General features: G+C 38.0%; 1 protein-coding gene across 1 annotated transcript in view; it reads left to right on the top strand.

Annotated features, from left to right (window-relative positions):
- LOC131254706 (uncharacterized) overlaps window positions 1-12615 on the top strand; it is a 72626-nt gene extending 60011 nt beyond the window's left edge. Inside the window, exons 17-20 of the mRNA XM_058255403.1 lie at window positions 9985-10098; window positions 10234-10416; window positions 10515-10559; window positions 12112-12615. Coding sequence (XP_058111386.1) covers window positions 9985-10098; window positions 10234-10416; window positions 10515-10559; window positions 12112-12246 — 477 coding nt within the window. The 3' untranslated portion in view covers window positions 12247-12615. The remainder of the gene's footprint in view (window positions 1-9984; window positions 10099-10233; window positions 10417-10514; window positions 10560-12111) is intronic.
- The last annotated feature ends 12091 nt before the right edge of the window (window positions 12616-24706 follow it).

Genomic DNA, 24706 nt, shown 5'->3' with positions numbered 1-24706 from the left:
ATTGGTGAATTGGGGTCCATTACATTGAAATACAACAAAAAGAAGATAAAAACATGAAAAAGGTGAAGGTCAACTTTTTTTCTTTTTCCAAATTTTCCTATAATGGTCCATTTTTCTTTGATTCGAAGAACCCCGCTCAAATCTTTTGTTTTGACATCCAAAATAGGCCTAAATCTAGTTTAAAATGATATTCTAAGCTTTGTTAATGGTTGAAATTAGAAAAGAAGAAGAGAAAAGAATAAAAAATTTGAGAAAGCAAAATCATATTTGGGCCATTATGTGTGTTTCAGCCCGTATTAGCCAGATAGGGGGTCGATATGGCCTTTTTAAAGGGTGGGTCTTTTTGGCCCCATATCTCATATTGTATCAGGCTAATATGACCCATTTTTGTACGGTGGGTCATTTTGGCCTCGCATCATGTATCTCATCAGGCCAATACAGATACATACGACTTTATTGGCCATTACAATATTGGTATTCAAAATTATGACTAGATATTGGCCTATTTTGAGAATCAATCACAATTTGTGCAGGATTTGATGTACTGAAACCAATTGGTCCGGTTTGAGAAATATCAGAAGAAGGGGTAAATCATTACTTTTTTTTTTTTCCACTTTCCCTCTTCTTGTAATATTTATATGTAATGGGTCCTAATCCACCAAATCATGCTTGATTTGTGTTCAATTATGGCCTATTTGACTTTCATCAAGTCATGTAAACACTGTCGACTGATACCATTTGGGATCCTCACATTTTTATTTTATTTTATAAAGAATTTTACCGATGATTTTTGAGAATCGACCAACTTCGACTGATACCATTATAGTACCTTTCCCTCTACTCAATAGAACATTCACCAATATCTATCTCAGGCTTATCTATAGGAAGGGCAGGATCCTCGGTGATTTACTACTCATTGGAGTCCATTTTTGATAAGCAAATTTGATCGGGTGCTTGATATTTCTCTTTGTGACACACTCCAAGTTGAAGATTGTATTTTAGAAACACGAGCATTCAATCTCTTCTGTTCAAGTTATTTCTCTTTTTTGAATGTATCTGCATGAACAAATATTTTCATAATTAACCGAAGTATTTGATCAAGTGCATATACAATGAGATTCATGAGATTAGTTGAATAATTTTCATCTGCTTAGAAGTGCTCTAGTTGTGCTCACAACTAGTTGCACACTAGCACTACGTGTTAGATCCAAGATACAAAGCTTTTGCAATTTCGAATACTCATCTCCTCAACTTTCCTGCCATAAACTTGTGTATTATATAATGTAATGAGTTATATTAAATGAAATAACTTGAAAATCAAATGGATATTTAAGTTAACAACCAACAAAATAAACAAAAATAATTCACAAGTTACCTGGTTGCTCTCTCTCTCTCTCTCTCTCTCTCTCTCAAACTTGTCAATCTGCACATCACTAAATGATCGTCCTGAAAATTGAATAGGCATTTAAGTAACAACTAACAATTAACAATTAAAATAATTCACAAGTTACCTAGTTTCTTTGTTTTTGTTTGTTAGACAGGCTCACATACCTTGTATAGCTAGTATACCTTGTATAGTTAGTTTCCATATGTAGAGGATTCTGATTTTATTATTTTCCTTGTATAGATGACTGTAATCTCTATATATTCAACCCCTTTGGGTTGTCTCAAATATAGAAAAGCTTTTAGCTCCTCTCGATTTTCATGGTATCAAAGCATCACTGATCCAAAACCGGCACCACCTGTCAGAACCGACCGCCCTTGCGTTGTCCGACCCCTCTGCTCGTCCGGCCCCTCTGCCTCTAAATCATCCGATCCCTTTGCACCCTTGCTCGACCCATCTGCGCACCTACGTCGTCCAGTCCCTCTGCTCGACCCCTCTGCGCACCTCTGTTCATCTCGATCTAGATCTGCGCACCTCTGTTCATCCCGATCCAGATCTGCTTACCATCTGCGTACCTCTGCGTCATCCCTCTGCGTCTGCGTCTGCATCTGCATCGTCCGGTCCCTCTGCATCTGTGTCGTCTCGATCCAGATCCAGATCCGAACTTGTTGCTGTTGGTCCCGATCCTCTGTTCATCCTGATCCAGATCCAAATCCGATCCGCTCCAGCGCCCCTCTGTTCATCCCGCTCCAGATCCAGAACTAGATCCATATCACGATCCCGATTCAGATCCATATCCAGATCCCAATTCAGATCCAGATCTAGAACTTGTTGCTGTTGCTGTACGGTACATCTAAAACTTTCTTCTGTTGCAACTCCTTGGGTGCTTTATAATACTTCAGCTCAATGGACAAAAACTCATCACGTCAAGAGGCCCCACGTTGTAGTTTTGATGATACCAACTATTCTCTATGGGCCATCCATTTTCAGAACTTCCTTAAGGGTCGTGGTTTATGGGGATTAATTGATGGATCTGTTCCTATCCCCACTTCTACCGATGCCGACAAATTAGCTGATTGGGAAATGAACAATGGACGAATTATTACCTGGATTCTTGATTCAGTCGATCGTTCCATTGCTGTTGGCCTCACACCTCATCGCATTGCTAAGACAATGTGGGACAATCTCTAGACAATTTATCAACAGAGTAATGCGGCTCAGTTATACCGCCTGGAACAGGATCTCGTTAACCTTACTCAGGGTGACGACAGTATTGAATCATTTTACTTCAAAATTGTTACAATTTGGACAGAGATGGTTATGATGGATTCAACATTTCCTCATGACTATAAGATATTCCAAACTATGTGCGAGAGTGCGCAAGTTCGACAATTTCTTATGAAGCTGCGTCCGGAATTTGAGCATTGTCGGGCTGCTCTCTTGAACCGTAGCCCTACTCTTTCATTGAATTCGGTTATTAATGATTTATTGGCTGAGGAACAACAACTGAAAGTTCTCTCCTCCTTCCTTAACTCCGAGATCATCTGATATGGTACTTGCTGTGTCCACCACTACACCTACACGTGGTTCCACTCCTTTGACTTGTCGCCGTTGCAACAAGGTGGGTCATATTGTCGCTCAATGCAAAGAATGGTGCGCTTATTGTCGACGGATTGGTCATGGTATTCAGGACTGCCGTACACGTGCCTATGTTTCTTCTTTCAGCCGTGGACGTGGTGGCCGTGGTCGTGCTCTTTTTGCTACTGCTGCCACTATTTCTTCCGAGCCGTCTGTTAGTAATTCTGCCTCTACTATTTCTGCTGAAGGTCTTTCATCACCTTTGACTCCTAAGAGCTCCAGCAAATCGTTCAGGCCCTTTCTGCGGCCGGAATGTCAGATATTTTCCTATATTCTACGATTTGGGTGCTTCCAATCATATGACTGGTGCTGTATCCCATCTTCGTGATATTCGTCCCTACATCGGAAACCAGGCTATTTCTACTGCGGATGGCACTAGACTACCTATTCAGTCTGTTGGATCATTGACTTTCTCTCCTTCTAGTCATCGCTAGTTCATCCTTCGTGATGTGTTTCATGTCCCTAACCTCTCCTCCAATTTAATTTCAGTTGGTCAACTCACATCCAATAACTGCTTAGTCATATTTCTTCCCAACTGTTGTTTTGTGCAGGATCTGGCAACACCGCAACAGGGAAGGTACTTGGGATGAGTAGGTGGCATGGTTGTCTGTACGTGCTGGACTTTGATCCATCTGTAACTCCGGCTCGTTGTTTCTTTTCTCCATCTTTATCAGATATTTGTTCGGCAAATCAATTGTGAAAACTGTGACACTTTCGTCTTGGTCATCCACATTCCGATCGGTTAATTCAGTTATTTTCTTCTGGCATGTTAGAGAACGTTTCTCTTAATAAAACAGATTTGGATCATTCTTGTTCATCCTGGTGTCTTTCAAAAAGTAAGTGTATTCCTTTTCCTTTAAGTATTACAAAATCTTCTATGTTTGAACTAGTGCATACAGATGTTTGGGGTCCTTCACCAATTATGTCTCTCTCTGGGTTACGATACTATGTTATATTCATTGATGATTTCACACGTTACACCTAGATTTGCTTCCTGCACTCAAAGTTACAGGTTTTTGAAAAATTCAAGATATTTCACTCTATGGTGGAGACTTAATTTCGGGTTTCAGTTCAAACTCTCCGCTCTGACTCAGGGGGGAATATCTCTTAAACGATTTTCATACATTTCTTCAGGGTCATGGGATTATTCATCAGACCACCTGTTCTGATACTCCACAACAGAACGGGGTAGCTGAATGAAAAAATCGTCATATTGTTGAAACTGCCAACACTCTGATGATAACTATGAGTGTTCCTCGTTCTTTCTGGGCGGAAGTTATGTTACATTCAGTCTACTTGATTAACCGGATGCCAACCAACGTTCTGACCAATAAATCTCCATACTTTGTTCTCAACGGCTCATCTCCTGCATATTCCACATTTCGTGTTTTTGGTTGTGTCTGTTATGTTCACCTGGATTCACGTGAGTGTAACAAATTATCTCCAAAATCGATCAAATGTATGTACTTGGGATTTGGAGAAACTCAGAAGGCTTTTTGATGTTATGATTCGGTTTCTCGTTGTGTTCGTGTTTCACGACATGTTGTTTTTCTTGAACATATTGCCTTTCATTCATCTCTTCCTCCTCTCCACGCTCCAAAATCTCCTGGTCTAACCACCTTTCCTGATATTCCTTTTGCCTCGAGTACTCTTCCTCGTTCGTTGCAGGTTTACTCCCGTCGACCACGTACAGATCTACCACCTATTCCTCAACCTGAACCTACTGTACTTGTTGCAGATCCTGAACCTACCTTGCTACGTCGTTCCGATCGTGTACATCGAGCGCCTGATCGCTTGATATGCTCTATGTCTGCCATGAATGCTACTCTGGATACTGTTTCTATTCCTACTTCATACTCTCAGGCAGCCACTCATGATTGTTGGAAGAAGGCTATGGCAGAAGAACTTGCAGCATTGGATGATAATCATACGTGGGACATTGTCACTCGACCCGCTGACCAACAGCTAATTGGTAGCGAATGGATTTATTCTGTCAAGCTCAAGTCTGATGGATCATTGGATCGATACAAGGCTCGACTTGTCGCTAAGGGATATAAACAGGAATTCAGAATTGATTATGATGAGACTTTTGCTCCCGTGGCCAAGATGAAAACTGTTTGTACTCTTCTGGCAATCTCTTCTGTTCGCTCTTGGCCACTTGCTCAGATGGATGTGAAAAATGCTTTTCTTCATGGAGACCTCCAAGAAACAGTATATTTGAAACCTCCTCCTGACTCTTTAATCTCTGACAATAAGGTATGTCGCCTAAAGAAAGCCTTGTATGGCCTCAAACAGGCACCTTGGGCCTGGTTCCAGCGCTTTCACGATGTTGTTATAGGTGCTGTCTTTACTCAAAGTAGTCATGACCCATCCTTATTTTTGTGCACCACTGCTCGCGGCATTGTCATTGTTCTCGTCTATGTTGATGACCTAATTCTGACTGGTAGCGATGCTACTGGCATCTCGGCTTTAAAGGAAGTTCTGCAATCCTCCTTTAAGATGAAAGACCTCGGCCATCTCACATACTTTCTTGGGCTTGAAATTTCATGTTCTAAACGTGGGATCCTGGTCAGCCAGCGTAAATATACCAAGGATCTTCTCGCCTTGACATCATTGACGGATCAGAAGACAGTTCAGACTCCCTTAGAGCTTAATATTCAATATGGTCGTGACGATGGTGATCTACTTGCACAGCCCGACTTGTACCGCCGTTTAGTTGAGAGTCTAGTTTACTTAACTATGACTCGCCTTGATATTGCCTACGCTGTCCAAGTCGTCAGTCAGTTTGTTTCTGCTCCTCAGACTTTTCATATGACTGCAGTGTTGTGCATCCTACGATACCTATGTGGAACTCTAGATCGATCACTGTTCTTCTCCTCCACAGCGACTTTGGACCTTCGTGCTTATTCGGATGCTGATTAGGCCGGTTGTGCTCTCACACGAAGATCTACCACTGGCTACTGTGTTTTTCTCGACACTTTTCTCATCTCTTGAAAGTGTAAGAAGTAGGCCACTGTTTCCAAATCAAACACAGAAGCCGAGTATTGGGCGATGTCCACTGCGTGTAGTGAGCTTGTCTGGTTACGTGGACTTCTTTCCGACTTGGGCAATCCTCTGCAGAATCTTACTCCACTCCATGTTGATTATCTAAGTGCCATTCAGATTGCCTCCAACCCGGTTTTTTATGAATGGACAAAGCATATTGAAGTTGACTGTCAGTTTATCTGTGAGAAATTTCAGTCTGGGCTCATTTCTCTTCCACATGTTGCATCCCATGATCAGATTGCTGACACTCTCATCAAGTCCCTCACTTCTGCACGTCACTCATTTCTAGTTGGCAAACTATTACTTGTCGATGATCAGCATTAGTTTGAGAGGGGATGTTAGACAGGCTCACATACCTTGTATAGCTAGTATACCTTGTATAGTTAGTTTCCATATGTAGAGGATTCTGATTTTATTATTTTCCTTGTATGGATGACTGTAATCTCTATATATTCAACCCCTTTGGGTTGTCTCAAATACAAAAAAGCTTTCAGCTCCTCTCGGTTTCATTGTTGTTGACTTTGCGGTATAACTTCTAAATAAGCCGAGAGCCCTCTTCAATTTGTCCACCTGCTCATTGATAATGGTCCTTTGCCTTGAATCTGGGACCCTTCTCTTAATATAATTATACAAGCTCGTTTTTAATTTCCAAATCCGCATGGAAGTTCTCTTCATATTAAAATCTTGGATTTAGAAGGTAGGTTGCCGCATGTAAGGGCCTATGGATCTGAAGATTTCACCACTCATCCATTATGTACCAAATAGCTGAATGTCGCCCTTTAACATCTCCATAATTCTCTCTCTGTGTTTGTTTAACCTGAACCATCACTTCAACAATGTATCCCATAGTCGGCTTCTCATATGATACCTTAACCAATGGGAGTCGAATCTTCAAGCAATAGTTGATGGGTGGCCAGAAGTCTATGCTTGTCAAGACTATATCACACACATGCTTTCCTTTTGGGGACTTGGACAAAGGACCAACTATCTTCACATATTTTGAAGTAGAACATCAACTTCAAATTGATCATTTTCTCATCTATGCTCATTAATGTAAAATAACATGTAGCAAATCATGTTACAGCTATTCTAGTTGACTCACCTTTTATATTCTCTCACATAAAATTTAAAAACTGACAATGCTTGTAGATGTACAGGGTTGTGGACCTTTGCCTTGACCACCGTCTTTGCATGAATGATCACTTTCCTAATGTCCACTAAGTATAATAAAATCTCTGTAATGGGTTGCACATGGTGGCCAAAATAACTTTTTTTTTTTTATGTCTCCTCCATCAACATTGACCCACTTTGATATATGTGGATGTATTGGCCATAACTCATACCACATTCTTTTCCTCGACCTCATCATTAACAGACTCAAGCAATGCAAATAAATTGTTCATTTTTTTGGAAATTTCGGTTATATCAATAGATTTCAAAACTAGTGCCACTTGGACTGTTAACTAAAAACTTGGCAATGGATTGATTCACTCCATCTCCACTTGTCCAACACGATAGATCACCTTGGTCTTACCCATTCTTTCTTATACACCTTAATTGACTTCTCTATGTTAGCAACCTCCATTGCAGCACATATTTCTCACCATTGGGAAGCTTTAACCTCGCTCTGTATGTAGCAACTACTTTCATCATCCTTGTAAAGAAATGGCTTTTCACAAGATTGAACGGTAGTGCATTCGTAAACAAAGCAGGCAATGGAAAGACATTATCCTCATCTCCCCTTTTCTAAATTATGTTTAGAGTGGCTTGTTGCTTTCCTTTTCCCATTCTCTCTCTTCTACAAGGTCATCCATAGTTGTCTTCCTTTTTAATTATCATTACTCTTCTATATCATGTATAATTAGACTCCGATGACATCATACATGGCCTCTTGTTGTTGTTTTTTCTCCCTAGAATTCCTATTCAACAATTTCTTGAACTTCCTTGTTGTGTCATTGCCAGCTTGTGAACACACCATTACATTCTTCTTTGTTCAGGTGAGGTAGTGTTTCATTTGAAACACACCTCTAATAACTCTTTTCCACAAAAGTTGCATTTGAGATGAATGTTAATGTTTTCATCTATCTTTCATTTGACAAAGTCATCCATAGTCGTCTTCCTTTCTACTATATCATCCCATTCTTCCATTACATGTATAATTAGAACTCTTCCGACATCATACATGGCCACTTACGATTATTTCTTCGCCCCAGAATTCGTGTTCAACAATCTCCTGAACTTCTCTGTTGCATCATCACCGACTTGTGAACACTGTTACATTCTTCTTTATTTAGATGAGGTGGTTTCATTTGAAACATACCTCCCTAATAGCTCTTTTCCACAGAAGTTGCATGTGAGATGAAGGTTAATTGTTTACATCTACTTTGGGGCAATAATTCCATGTAGCACAATTATCCTTAGCCTTGGACTTCTTCACCATCCTGGATAATTAAGCAAATCCTAGCTGGCTAGCCCTTGAGGTAAAGACAAATAAAAGAAAAAGATAAATATTAGGAAAAAGCAAATGTTTTCCCTAAACATACGAATCTTCAAGATTCAAAATAATCTTAACGTAAAGAAAAACAAAAGAAAAGTCAAAATTTTGAGTTTCATTCAATATATTTACCCTAAAGAGAACATAGGAAAGAGCCAAGAATCCATAACTATTTATTTGTTTTCTTACCTATTTAAATTTAGAATCTCGATGGAGAACGGCGTTTAAATCTGTTGACCAATGAAAAAGATATCTTGAATTGTTTATTATTTATTTATTTATTTTTTAAGTTCAAAAACTTCAAATCTCCTGTCTCTCTTAAAAGACAAAAAAGGCTTATTCTATTAGTGGTGGTTTTTACGTCTTTTAATAGCAAAACGGTAAAAAAGCATGGGAAAAATAAAAAAAGATTGAGAATTTCACCGATTTTTTTCGGTGTTACACAGTTAATCGAATCGTATTATTCACAGTTCCACCAAAATTTGGCGAATTATGCAATTAGTTGAATTGTATGATTGATGATTTGAATAGGACGATTCAGTTACCAATTGTAGGATCAAGTATCATATGTGATTTGGGTGTATGATACACCCATATGATATGATCTGAATGGTACAATTCACATTGTGGATAGTATGATTCAGATTATATTGGTCCACACATGATCTAGCCTGGCAGATAGCAGTGGCAATTTACTGTCCATTTCAGGATTTGGTGCTCCACAACTAGGAGAGTAGTCGGTAATGAAGGATGAACAGATTCGTCCGACAATAATACAACACCTGACACCTCAAGATTTCGTAGGACTAGAATCACAGAAGGCTACAAATCTTATACACTGTAAGAAACGAAACTTTGGCACAGCGTTTTAATCAAGGGTTCTTTCTGATGGAGATCTAATCAAGGTTTTGTGATATGTCATATCCTGTAATGTACATTATCCCCAAAATTCAATAAACCCCTCAAAAGGGGAAATTCTAGTCAAATTCAGGCATTCTCTTTTCTTTCGTGAATGATTTATTCTGTAGGTAAGAAGACACTATTTGGTTACAGTAATTGATAGGTACTACAACTACTGTCATCCCAAGAGGTTGGGAAAGGCTATGATGACAATGATGATGAAATGGGGATTCTTCACTTGTTCAATCTGAGAAAAATAAGATCACAATGGCATAGATTTTCTGAACATACCCATACATGTACATGTACCCTCCATCTTTGTCTGACACTATCGTGTCCGAAACATGCACACACACAAACAGATGGCCTTTGTAAGGACAGAAAATGGGACAGATGGTAAAGGTCTGGGATGCTATATGAAAGGTTCATGCTTGGTTGCGTTGTTGACCTGGAAAAACTTCTTGTTTGAAACCTGCGTTGATCCAATGGTGCTTACGATGATGTCATTTCTTGGTTGTTGCAGAAAGAATATGCGCGTTACAAACAAGCAAAGGGGTGGAAGAATTTGGTAGTCTACAAGTCTGGTATCCATGCACTTGGTCTCTACACTTCTCAGTTCATTTCACGTGGAGCAATGGTAAGTTACTCCACCTGACATTTAGGTCTAAGTTGTTCTTCTTGTCTATTTCTTAATCAAAGCTTTCTGAGGGGATGTGCCGACTGATTCATTTACAGATAAAGGCCAAATTAACCTACCCACATCCATTGGCAGGTTGTTGAGTATGTAGGCGAGATTGTGGGTCTCCGTGTGGCTGATAAACGAGAAACTGAATATCAGTCTGGAAGAAAATTACAATATAAGAGTGCTTGCTACTTCTTTAGGATTGATAAAGAGCATATCATTGATGCCACATGCAAAGGTGGGATTGCCCGGTTTGTCAACCATTCATGCCTGGTATTGACATCACCTCTGAGGGAAATTTATTATTCTTTTTTGCGAAATTTATCTATGTGTGCATCATTCTTACTTGTCTTATTTTTGGATGCGATCAGCCAAATTGTGTTGCTAAAGTAATATCAGTGAGGAACGAGAAGAAGGTATGCTAATAACTTAGGCTGTAACACAACTCATTATTATTATTGTTGTTATTGTAGTAGTATACCAAATGGTAACATCACATATATTTTGGGGGAGTATGGTATACATTCCCGTGTGCCTGGGGCTGTGTGGAAAATTCAACTGGATGCGTGATGTTTGGATTGTTGGAATCTGCTGGAAAGGTGCAGGAATGACTGTGGAAATGCAATCAAGTTCCACAGATGTGATGTTTTCCCCTCAGAACTGATTCCATTTCCACGGGCTTCCTGAAAAAACTGTGATTTCCATTTAGTAAAAAAATAAAATAAAATAAAGAAGAAGAAAGAAAGAAGAAAAAAAGAACCCTGTTAAATATAGATTTCCATGGTTACAAGAGAGCTCTTGCTGTTTGACTGTTGACCTTTTAATATTTCTGTAGAAATCATGTGTATTAGAACAAACAGGCTAATGTGGATTGTTTTTCTCACATTTCCCTTTTCTCTGATGTAACATTTGGTTTTCCACATCCAAGTTTTGGTTTCTACCAAATCCAAATAAGGGTGCTTTTTGTTTTTGAAGAGTCCAAGCAAGGGGGATGTTTGGAGGAAAACTAAAATGTAGATACATAAACATAACATGGAATCTTCAGGAAATGGGAAACCATGGATGCTGGTTTTCCTTGCATTGTTTGTTTATGGTCTGCCTGAACTGTTGCCTCATGTGTCTTCCTGCCTTGGAAATTGGTCAATGTCTTTTCTGAAAAAAAGAGAAAAAAGAATTGTCTGTCTACAGTTTTTGAGAAAAAGTTGGGAAATGAAATTTGTTTCCAAGGCTACTTTTCTTTCTTCTTTTTCTCAAAGGCATGGAAAGTGCGTTTTCCACGGAAATCAATTTCAAGTCCAGGGTACGTTCCCTAGCACTCCCTAAATCAGTATCTTTCGTGTCAGGTCCTAATATGGTCGCCACTGGTCTGAGCCAAGCTAGTTTGAAGCATGTCCAAGTACTGCCAATGAGCTAAGGACAGTGATCTGCTGAATTGGACTTGGGCTATGCCACCCACCAATGTGAAATAAGTTTTTCTGGGACACTAGGTCTTGGATCTAAAACTGTGGCTCAGGTCCAACCCATGGACTTCAATACTCAGTCCATGGGTTGGACCTTTTGCTTAAAAACAAAACCCTTGGATCTGATTATTTCAACTGTTTGAATTTGGCACTTTTGCTTAAAAGTGAAAGGTTGCTGTAACTTTTTAATAATCAAAGGGCAGAAATATTCAATGTGAGAGATTTTTGGGGCATCCACCATCCATGGGAAGCCCTATAACATAAACAGTTTGGGTTGTTGAAAACAACCCAATTCCAATGGGTGAAATCCTGACTTATTATATTGCATTACATCTGGATGTATTTGAGCAAACCTCACTAACGTATGCCACATATGCCATGGAAGTTCTGCTTCGAAACTGAAACCCCATCATTTGAAGAATTGGATCCAACTTCTAGGCCCTACAATGATGCATGTGTGGAAAAATTTCTATTTTGCATAGCAATTCACTTGTTTTTAACTTTGCAGGTTGTTTTCTTTGCGGAGAGGGATATAAACCCTGGGGAGGAGATAACTTATGATTACCATTTTAACCATGAAGATGAAGGTAAGAAAATCCCATGCTTTTGCAATTCAAAAAATTGTAGGCGTTATTTAAACTAGTAGACTGGCCCCTGTACACTGAAATTAGCGTTTTTCTTCCTTCTTCTATGGTTCTTGTTGTATATCTTCCTGCAATGGTGACTCTTCCAATGTTGCAATCCACACGGGTTGTGGGTTATCAATTTTTTTGCAACTGTTGCAAGCCGAGGGGATGAAAGGGTAGGAATATCTCTCTTAAGGCGGGATACGACTAACAGAAGGGATGGCTGGAGGGAAGGTATATGTTGATGCCACATGGTCAATTTCACCCAAATCTTGTGTTGTTGGAGATATTCGGCTTTCCCAAAATCACACTATTATGCTTTGGCAGTCATAAATGGTAGAAAGAGCTGATCAGGCCTCCCACTGATGTTGAGAGGACTACTGTCATTCCTCCCCCCCCCTATTCGATTGAAAATTATAAGATATATCATCCATGTTGCTATATTTGGTGTAGCAATTGATCAGGCACTGACATTCTTTATCGAGGTTAGAATTTAGATGGCTTTGATGTGCCAACACAGCTTGCCATGGTCACATGAATGGTAGATACAGGCACATATGGCCCACAAGCCAGGCCTTTACTCCATAATATGAAAGTGGGACAGGTTACCATTGTCCATCTAATGGCCTCTAGCACGTATGGCCCGTGGTTTGAAAATTACACTGATGGGATATTATAGCTATCAACTTTCTGTAGTTCTCCCTGCTTTATGTTGATTGTAACCATTTTTAGTATTCTGTTGGTGGAAGACTACTGATCAGATGGCTAGTATCAATTGATCAGTGTGGTATCTGAACTGTGGTCCACTAGATAGGACGGCCAATTTATACAGCCTTACCATGTGTGATGTTAGTAGAATTTGACAATCCAACTGTTCACAAAAATACTGACGGGATCATCCTAGCCATCTTCTTTTTTGGTGCCGCCTGCTGTATGTTTTCTGCTAACAGTTTCTGTTTTGAGGCCACTTACTGGATAGCTTGCAGTGCCCTTCAGCGTTTTTTTATAAAAGAAAATCCGAACAGCATGCTATACACAGCAGGGCTCGTTCGGTAGAATATTGTATTTCCTCAGTATCCCATATCACACATCAACCATATATACCATACCAATTTTCATATATCTATTATGATACATGTTCTTATTGTAGTTGTTTCCCCCAATCAAAGAGAAAAATCAAATGCTTCTGTTGGCCAGGAGCCTGAAGACTTGGGATTTCATCCTATCATAGCAATGTTTTAAAACCTGGACGAGGCCATGCAGCCGGAGCAGTCTGGAAGCAAACCAGCTGCTCGAATAGTCAGTTTTATGTGGACAACTGTTCTGCCAAAATGAGCCAAGTGGGTGTCACTATTTGGACCACCGTTTGTACTGAACTGCAAACAAAAAATAAAATAAAATAAAAAATCTCTATGGTTGAAAACAACCCATGAAAACTGGTTGAGGACTATATAGCCCTAGCGGTTAATAACTAGGGGTGTTAGCCGGCCAGCCAGGGTTCGACTTCATCCTGAATTCTGAACTGTTCGTGCTGCACCTATTCACAGTTTTCATTTTGCCGCACGCATTGAAAGGGCTATTCATAACCGTCTTCTGTCACTGATGTTCCCGAAATACATTACTGTGTTTTGCTATAGGTTTAACATATTGTTAGTCAACATGCCTCTATCAGTTGTAGTTTGTGCCCAGCGCAGTGTCTCGGAGCCTGCCTTGGACGATCATAACCAACTAATCTGCTTGCTTCACCCCGGATGCCAATCTCTGGTGAAAAGATCCCATGAGTTGGACGATCTAATGTGTCTCACTGTTGCCTGCAAATGGACGGATGAAACTGACGGCTGTGTTTGTGATGAAGAATGTGGAGGTTTTGGTGTCCCTATTTGTGCGCAATTAGTGACATGGTTAAGAGATCCACGCCGTTGAATTATGGGTACTGCCGTGAGTGATTTGTGCACTAAAAACTGTTGTGGAAAAACACCCAAATATTAATGATGCAGGCAATGCAAAATCATAAAAGAGCTAGATCAAACCCGAAAGCCCAAAAAAAAATAAAATAATCAAGAGATGAGGCTCAAGAGAAACTTATAGTTTGTTATTGGGAATAGCTATTATATATATATATATATATATATATATATATATATATATATATATATATATATATATATATATATTACTAAGGGCCTGTTTGTTGAATCTGAAATCTAAAGTCTGAATCTGAAATCTGGATCTGAAGTTGGAGAACTAGTAGTGAATCTAAAAATAACTTCTGAAATGTTTGAAATATATTAATTTGACACATTTACCCAGGTTGGGGAGGCAGATGGGCTAGTTACCCTGCCACTAGCCCATTGCTATTGGTCAGTGTTCCGTGGGCTCCACCATGATTTATTCATTTCATCTACTCTGTCCATCCATGTTGACAGGTCATTTTATGGCATGATCCAAAAAATGAGGTATATCCAATTCTCAAGTGGATCACATCATAGGAAACAATGTTGATTGATTGCCCACCATTAAAAACTTATTGGGCCCACGAAAGTTTTGGATCAAGTTGATATTTGTTTTTCCCTTCAATCCAAGTCTGTATGACCTAATCAACAGCTTTGAGGTCAAATAAACATTATAGTGGTTGCTAAGAGATTTTTGATGGGCGCTTAGTCTCTATTATTTTCCTTTACTGTGGTCCACCTGAGATTTATTTATGCCTCATTTTTTATACCAATGATTTATTAAATGATTCGGAAAAATGGATGAATGGCGTAAATGAAATACATACATCATGGTGAGCCCACAGAGCATAGCCATCTGGCTGGTGGCATTGTCACTGGCCAAACCACGTCCTAGGTGTGAGCTGGATTTCGTGGGAAAGCATTTTCCAGGAAGTCCACCGCTGGACATCTAGGTGGGGCCCACCGTGATGTTTGTGTGAAATTCACCTTGTCCATCCATTTTGTGAGATCGTTTTAGGACAGTGCTAAAAATGATCCGTTTCCAATACTCAAACGGGCCAAAAATGTGAGGATTGGATGCCAATAATTAAAATATTCATGGGGTTATGAAAGTTTTCAATCATGCTAATATTTGTGGTTTGAGTTCATCTCACTAGAAACGATAGTATGAATGGTATTGATGGCATGTAAAGGCATGTAAACATTACTATCGACCTTGGGAAGGTTTCAACGATAGTAATTTTTCTAGCCACCTTTTCCTTTAGTGCGGCCCACTTAAGTCTTGTATCAAGTCTTAAAATGATCTCAAAACACAAATGGACATATTAGATTTATCATAAACATAACGGTGGGCTCCACCTAAGATTCCAGTGCAGGAACTCTCCGCAAAAGGCATTTGCCCATAATTCGCACTCCAAATCTGGGAGGAATTGCGTACTACTCCACTAAGATCTACTTAAATATGGATAATTAAGGACTTTATGAGGCCTACCATGATAAATATATTTTATCCATACTGTTCATTCATTTTTTTTTCATAGAAATTAAGACAAAAAATAAGGCAAATCTAAGGCTTAAGTGGGCCACACTACAAGAAACTGTGGGAATTGGGTGCCTATCATTGAAAACTTCTTGGGCCACATAAGGCTCTAATCAGGTTGATTTTTATGTTTTTCGTTCATCTAGATCTGTGTGACCTTATAAAGAGATTTGATGGTAAATTAGCTTCACGGTAGACGTTAGGAAGGTTTTAACGGTAGTCGTTCTTGTCCTACTACTTTATGTGGTGTGGTTGACTTGAGCTTTGTATGTGCATCTTTTTTCGGATCATGCTTTAGAATGATATAGAAAAGTTGATAGATGGTATGGATCTAACACAAATCATGGTGGGCTCAGAGAAGTGCCCCATGTTAAAAGTTGGGATGTATATAACGCAAGGGAGAAAATCTTTGTTGCAGAGGACAATTTTGAATTAAAAAAATAAATAAATTCATGGAGCGCATTCTTAATTCCTCATTAAACTAGATTCCTATCACGGAAAAATTTCGGCGTAAAATGGTGGAGCACTTTCTTTCTTCCGAGTCAACAAACACCACTAAACATGGAACATTTTCCAAATTTCGTGTTAAGTACAAAAATTCAGCGTTAATAAACATGCCCTAAATAAAAGAAATCAAAGAATACAAGGCTTCCGACTCCCCTCCACTCTCTCACCATGAAGACATTTTAAGAAGATCTCTATCTTTGCATATGTTCCCTTACATGGATAGCACATCCCATTAAGAGAATTTGCAAAAGCCTAAGGAAACTAAGCTTCACCTTTCTAAAAACCAACGAGGAGAGGGAAACACATCTGTATTTAGTACACATGAAGGCATTACCGCCTCAACATTTTCCTACTTGAAGATTAGTTTATCTAATAGCATGAAAATATTCCTAATAATAGATGTTTAAATGTAAGCAAATACTAGGTAATAACAAGCTCAAGAGAAGCCTTGCAACGGATAAACTTCTTCATTTTAATAGGCATCGTCTATATTGTTGTTGGTGTAAATCTTTTGCAACAAGATTTGTCCATCATTCACACCATGAACAAAGTAATATTGTGCATCAATATGTATGGTTTGAATGCGAAATATCAAAATTTTAGCTAAGTGTTACACGCTCTGATCATAATAATGAATCATCGTTACTTTTTTGCTTGAATTTCAATTCTTATAGTTTCCTGTTTAACCATATATTTTCCTTTCATGCTTGTATGGTTAACATATACCCTGCTTCCAAATAGACAAGGCAACTATTAACTGCAATCTCAACATCTAAATAACTGCATCGTTGACCAAAGAGATGACAATAGATCTTTTATCTAGATCTTCTGCATAATCAACATCTAAGAACTAACCAACTTTAAGTTTTGGCCTCTATAACCATAGCTACTTCAAAAGTACCTTTTAAGTGGTAAAGGATTCACTTCATCGCGGTCTGATGATCTTTAACCAAAATTGTCGTATATTTTTGACTTGTCCACTACTTTTGCAATGTTTAATTTGGTGCATACCATGACAAATATGTGGCTTTCTACTATCAATGAATATAGTACTTGAGACATGTCGACATAGAGTTTGTCACTCCTGTAAATAGGCTTCATGCATCAAACGACCCTAGCGCCTATCTAGATTAACTTTGGATGATTAGTACCTAAAATGTACTTAAGGGCCTATTTTATGAAGGCTCCTTTAGGAAAATTTTTGTGCTTGGCGCAAAGCATCAAAATGCCCTAGTGCCTGACTATAGGAACATAGCATTTAGTGGCAAATTGCTACGGAACATGCGTTAATGCTTATGTGCCATGTGCTTAGCCAAGATTGACGGAATCAATTCGTGATACTCTCCCAATTTGGAGGCACTACATGTTAGTGGATCTCTCGGGTAGAATTTTAAGCCCCACTAGGCTATAAGTATATGCTAATATTCATTTTAAGGGAATTATGATTGATTCATTCTACTATACTTCGGACTATAAGACTTCAGTCACAGATGTTCATTAAGGTGAGCCTCACATGCTTGAACACCCTCACTTCCATTGGGAAAAGGCTCTAACCCATGCCCTAGGCCTCCTATGGACAGCTTTGGTGCCAAACGCTAGGCTTCAAAAGGGGTAAGGCTTTACACCTAGATGCAAATTAATCTATTATAGGATTTGTACCAGGCATAAAACACCTTTCTTGCCCAATGTTAAAGGACAAATGGCACAATGACTTGAAACCGGTTTCTCACTCAACCTGATTCTCTAAGTCCAGGTGCAAACCTATTGCAACATTTGTACAAGCATAGAAGGTTAGGCACTAGTAGGGAACTTAACACATCATTTCTAGCATGTGAGACCATGACAATGCTGGACTGATTATGCTTGTACATGTCTAAGGCTACCATGAGTTTTCCGTAGCTTAATTCGTGTTTCAGACACTCTGAAGACGAAGGACTATAGATTAAGAATTTTATTATTAGGGGTGTCAATGGGTCATGTTAGGGTTGGGTCGAGCTCAGCCCGAGCCTATGGCGAGCTAAAATGGTCCCGTCCAGGGCTATAGCCCAAATTTCTTATACTAGGCCTAAGTCTAAGCTGGAGGGTTGGTCCTGTTAGGGGAGAGAGAGAGAGAGAGAGAGAGAGTAAATGTTGATTTTTGCATATTGTGTATATTACAGAATTTTTCTTGAAACCCAAATGGGCCGAGCCAGGTTAATGGGATATTGTACATGGTTTAAAATCACCTCATTTGAGAAACAAACATGAATTTTAAGCTTGAGGTCAACCCTCAGTCCTTATACTCTAGCCCAAGTTTGACTTAAGGTGGGCCAAGCTTGTATGCTTGATGGGCCAACCCTGCCCATTGATAACTCTATTTATTATGCTATTTTGTACTATGTAAAATGATAATACACTCTAATTTTATCTTTCAATCAAGGATTTATTCAAAGGGAATGGAATTAAGGACCTATACCTAGATCACAACTTGGAATATATTTTATTTCCAAAGTAACAAAGTCCTTTTGACATGTCATATTTGGGTGCATATTATAACTATAAAGTTTATAATAAATTAATAACAATCTAACATCAAACCCTAACTAACAAAAGATGTTTTGTTACGAATAAGATGATATATTTGGCTTCCCCACTTTTGTGTTACGATACTGATCTGAAGACAACTTACAACCAATAGGGAATGAAATATTTATTATATTAAATTTTTGCATAATGAAGTGGCACAAAACTCTTCTAACATAATCCTTCCAAGTTATCAAAATATTCCTATTTTTCTTATCTGTAAGAGGAATCATTCTAAGAATCTAACTACTTACTCCCAAATCCTTCATATCAAATTCGCTAGCCAAACATGCTTTTTTTTAAAAAAAAATGCATAACACTATTTTTATCAATATCTGCAACCAACATGTCATCGATATACAAGAACAAAATAGTGAAACCACCATTCCTATAGCTGCGAACATAAGTAAAATGATTTGCTTCATGTATTTGAAATCCTAAGCTCACAGTGAAGGAATTTGTAGACGCCCTAAACTACTCGTCAAATTGTGGTTGGACTTAGATAAAACCATCATTGGGTGGCACAAGAGAAATTGAAATCCAAATTGAGCAAATGTGTAGGACCCTCGACACGTTGTAAACAATCAACGGACTTGGTCGGTGGATCTAGAACATGACATATCAAATCCTAGTTGATAATCTAGACTCTCGAGAAACCCTGACCATACATCTCTTTAATAAAATGATCTTTGACTAATCTAAGAAACATTGAAAATTCGAGAAGGACAAGTCGAAAGGATCCCCGACACCTTTCGGATACATCCAATGGGTCCGATCGATCAATCCTGGACAAAGGTAACCAAAGGTCAGATGGACGTCCCAACCCTCTAGGACATTAAGTGCCATTTGTACATGGATGAAAATGTGTAAAAAAAGATCCTTTGCTCATGGCAAGCCGATAATCTACGTGGCATGCCTCTTATTGTCGGGCATCTCGCCTGAGCATTATATAAGCCAAATCATTAATGGACGGTGGAAATGTCATTGTCAACCATCCACAAGCCGATGGTTGAGGACTATAAATTTTGCATAACAGTTGCCTCGGGGAAGGCGAAGGTAAGAGGAAGAGTGGTAAAATTTTGAAGAGAGCTGTCAATTCAAGGTTTCAGAGCGGTGCAAATAGCCTATCGAAGAAACAACTAACATTAAGAATAGGGTTGTAATCGGGGATATTATACTATCCTCAAGATATCCGACCATCCCTTTCACGAAAGAGGATTCCCACATCTCAATTAAGCACATATTTCTAGTATATTTGTAATATCAGCTCACACTTTCATTTTCTTTACTTTGTTCTTGCCTACCTAGAGTCCTAAACTTTGTAATGTAGGGCTAGAATTGTATTTCACTTTATTTACTGTCTTTTGCTTTATTCCTGCTTACTCGGAGTCACTTAGCTCTATGAAGTAAGGGTTAGATAATTCATTAGTTTTGCCTACTCGGGCCCTAGTGGGTTTTGTGAAGCATGATTAGACATAATGTTGAAATTCTGCTAAATCCTTTGAAAAATCATTACACCTAGTGAAGTAGAGAACGCACATTGTGCATGCAGAAGATTATGCCTTACTTCTTCCTCTTCTGTCATCGAGACCTTTATCCAGAATCTATGGTTGTAGACTAACCACAAGAGTCACTTGAGTTGCAAAGTCTTACATTCCTTAACCTTTAAATAATTCTACGATTTCTACCCGACCATAGATTCTAAGTTTCCTTTAGCAAGTGACGACTCTAGAAATCAAATTCATTCTTTCGTCTGAGTCTTTTCATACCCCATCTATGCAGAACAACCAAGTAAAGAAAGAATTGCTAGGCGCTGTGCTCCCAAACTACGACATTCACAAAATTAAACTGCTTGTACCAATACTCTGACATTTTATTTAAATTGTATAGTGGTTTGTTCAGTCAAGAAATAACATTCTTTTTTATTTTGTTTAATAAAGCCTTCGGATTGATTTATAAATTTCTTCATTAATATTCTCATGAAAAATGTCATTTTTACATCAAATTTCTTAAGCTCCAAGTTAAGCATCGGTGTCATGCTTAACATAGTATAAACTCATATAAAAGAAATGGAGAGAAAATTTCATTAAAAACAATATTTGATTTTTTAGTATACCCTTTCACTATCAATCGGGATATATATCTTTGAACATTTTTGTTAATATCTTTTTTTAGCTTGTAAATCCATCTAAGCAAATAGGTTTTTGTTTTTGGATAATTTAACCATTTTCAAGTCCTGTTCTTATGGTGAGTTTCCATCTCCTTCTCTATGGGTACTCTCCATTGGATAACATTAAGAGATTCACACGTTTCTCAGTATGAATAAGGCTCATGCTCTTCTGGCATGCAAGTATAAGCCATAATATAAAATTTGAGCCAAACATAAGGTTTTGTAGCTCTCCCGTGTCAACCTTAATCACTCTGAGTTTTAATGCTAGTTATCACATTTGTATGTTTTTCATCAACTTTATTTTCAACCGTATTATCAACCTTTTGGTCTTCTAAATCAACAGGATGATTTAGAAATTCATTTAAAGATTTTAACTCAATTATCTCATGATTTTGATGTTGATGATTCTTTTTTTTTTTTTTGCATTGAATTTTCATTAAATACAACGTCTTAGCTAATTGCCAACTTGTGGGTGGTAAGGTCTTACAATTTGTTCTCTTCTGTGTCATTTATATAGAAAAATTAAAAAGAAACTCTTTCTAGATCTCTCATCAAGCATAATTCTTTGTTATTTGGAGAACCACATATAAACACCACAACGAAAAGTATAAATGATTGAATAATTAATAGGTTTTCAGACCGTACCTCTTTAGAGATCTTGTAATCTATTGCAGTTTTAAGAAAATGATTGACCAAGTGGTAAGCCATATTAGTAACTTTTATGCAAAAACAATGTTCGAGCCTAACATAACTTGACATGATCCTTATACAATCTATAAGCATATAGTTTACACGTTTAACCACTCCATTTTGTTGTGAATTATCAAGGAGTGTGTCGTGCCTCTCAACCCCATGTTCATTGTAAAAATCTTTAAATTCTTTGGAAGTGTGCTTTTATTCATTATCGGCTTTCATACACTTAATCTTTTTTCCCTTTTGATTTTCAACAAACTCTTTAAACTTAATTAAACAAGTATTGCACTCCCTTTTAAGCATGTAAACCTATGTTTTTCTGAAAAAGCATTAATAAAAGAAATAAAATATTTTGGTCCTTCTAAGGATTTGACAGAGCATCGTACGTGTCAAAATAAATTAGGTCTAAAATATTCTTGCCTTTAGCAATAGGCGAGGAAAATGATCTCTATATAGCTTTTTAAACCAATAATTCTCATAAATGTCTAAATTAATAGATTTTAAACTAAGAAGTAAATTTTAATAAAGTATCTTTCGTCATTTCTTTCTCATGTGGTCCACTGCTTATACCTAGATAATACTAAAATCTATAATGACATTTCCAATAATAGCATTAGCTACCATAATATCTATGATCAATCATATATAACACTCATAAACTTTCTCTTCATAACTACCACAACTTCTCTTATAATTTTCAATCCATTATCTGTTAGTGCATTGATTTGTACATCTCGTTTATCAATCACGTGAGTCTATGTGTCATGTAGTCGGTTGAGAATTTGGAAGATGAAGACCGAAGACACAAGATGACAAGAGCATCAAAGAACAAAGAACATGTAAGTGAGGTGCCTTGGTGACCCTAACCCTTGAACCTCTAGATGATCTTGGCTTAATAGGTAAATCTTGTTGATCATCTCTTAGCCCTAGGAAACCTAATTGGAACATGATAAGTAAGGCTAGAAGAGGTGCAAAGCTGCTGTGAAAACATATACCCCAAATAACAGATTTTGAGTGGTGCTCAATCCCATCGAGCAGACCTTTAGTGCTCTTCGATGGTATCGAAAACTCCCTCGAGTGCATCGAACAAGAGTCAGATATGTCCACCGGGAATTGATCATTTTATTTAATTTTCTCAATGGCATCGAGGTCTCCTTCGATGGCATCGAAAACTACTTGATGACATCGATGAGTAACTTAAATATGTCTAGTAAGGAACAAATCATATTATCTGATTTTCTCGATAGCATTGATGTACCATTCGAAGGCATCGAGGGTCACCTTGATGGCATTGAAGACCAATCGATGGCATTAGCATATTCGTTATCTGCTCATTTTCTGATAATTGAAACTTAAACTTCTTATAAATGGCATTTAATTCTTAAGCATTTTGATGAATTTTTGGTGTAAAGCTTAGGTGAATCCATGATCATATCCATCATCCCAAGCCTCTAAACTAATGAGTTTTAAGTCATATTCCTTGAAGATTAACACTCCAATGAGGATTCCAACCTCCACCTTAAATATGTGCTTGAATTCATTCATTTTCTAGATATAAGACTCAACTTTTATAAGCATACTATTATCTAAATCCTTTAGAGGACCTATCTAGGTGAATCCCCTAGGAAATACAACTTCCCATTAATTGTATGAGATTTAACTAACCTTCCATCACATTGGTCACTTTAGACGAGCACTACATGTAAGGTGTTTGATCTTAGAGCTGAAGCTTTGACAAAGCATTGACATCATGATCGGAAGATCAAAAGGGAGCTGATTGAAGTATGGGATAACATCGATCAAGCAACCCAAGTTGAAGAGGCTTAATCCAACAAGTAAGTTGTCAAGTGTAAGAGTTTTTATACTTTCTTTCCTTGTGTAGGATTGAAGGTAAGAGTTTGTAACCCAAACTTAACTAGGTTCTTGGCTCTCGTGTAAGGCCTAAATCCGGGTTCTTGAGTAAGACCTTTACTCTTGTGTAGGGCCTAAATCAAGGTTCTTGTGTAGGACATTGGCTCTTGCGTAGGGCCTAAATCAAGTCCTTTTGTAGGCCACCAGACATGGGTGCGTACGTGTTAGTCTCTATGAGAGCTTCTGGTGGGAGTAAATGTAGGTCCTTAGACTAGGACTATGGTTTTTGGTTAGCCTATGGACAACCAACCAAAGTCTCTTGCGGGAGCCTCCAACGGAAGTGTACGTCAGTAGATTCTTGTGTAGAACCGAGGTTTATGGCGAGCCTATAAAAAACCATGCAATGTCCCTTGCAGGAGTCCTTCCTTGTGTTGGATTGTAAATGTTAGAGGTAAACCTAATTTAAAACTCCGATAGTGAAATTCGATACACTCATCGGTTGACTACATCCGTTGGGAGTGGAGTAGGAATACTAAACCACTATACATGCTTATATTTGAGATTATCCTTTCTGCACTTGTTTAATTATGCTTATGTGATCAAATGTCTAAATGCATTCGAGGTGATGATAATTAGCACATCCCACATACACATGTACATTATCATGTTTATAGACTATCTGAATAATTGACGTATCATTTGTAGTTTATGTGATTGGACCCTCTATTGGCTTGGAAGCCTTAGAGTTAAATTGTCTTATGTAATTTAATTATCAATTAGTTTAAGTAAGCAATTGTGTTTTAAAAGATGAAAATTTTAATTCATCCCAATCGTCTCCCCTTTAGGACATAACCTTCATTTTTTAGCTACGCCAAGCTTCCACATGTGCAGCCGTAGTAATTCCATTACACAACAAGTAAATTTTCATTATTTTCTTCAAAACAATAAAAATTATAGTTATCTTAATCAAACTTTTCCAATGATAGAAGACTTTTTCGTAGTCCGGTATTTGCTGCATAATTAAAACTATGTGTATGATATCATCAAATAGTGATTTTAACATCTCTAATTCCCATTATTTTACATGTGTTATTATTACTCAAGTAAACTATTCACTGTCACTTAATTGATATCAATAAAAATAATCCCCACGTGGTGTCATATGAAAGGAAGCCTCGGAATTTAATTCGTTAATGAATCAT

This window comes from Magnolia sinica, chromosome 9 (assembly GCF_029962835.1).
Source record: "Magnolia sinica isolate HGM2019 chromosome 9, MsV1, whole genome shotgun sequence".
In the NCBI taxonomy this organism is placed as follows: Eukaryota; Viridiplantae; Streptophyta; class Magnoliopsida; order Magnoliales; family Magnoliaceae; genus Magnolia; species Magnolia sinica.
The sequence above is the reverse complement of the archived record's forward strand: the minus strand, read 5'-3'. Positions and strand labels throughout refer to the sequence as shown.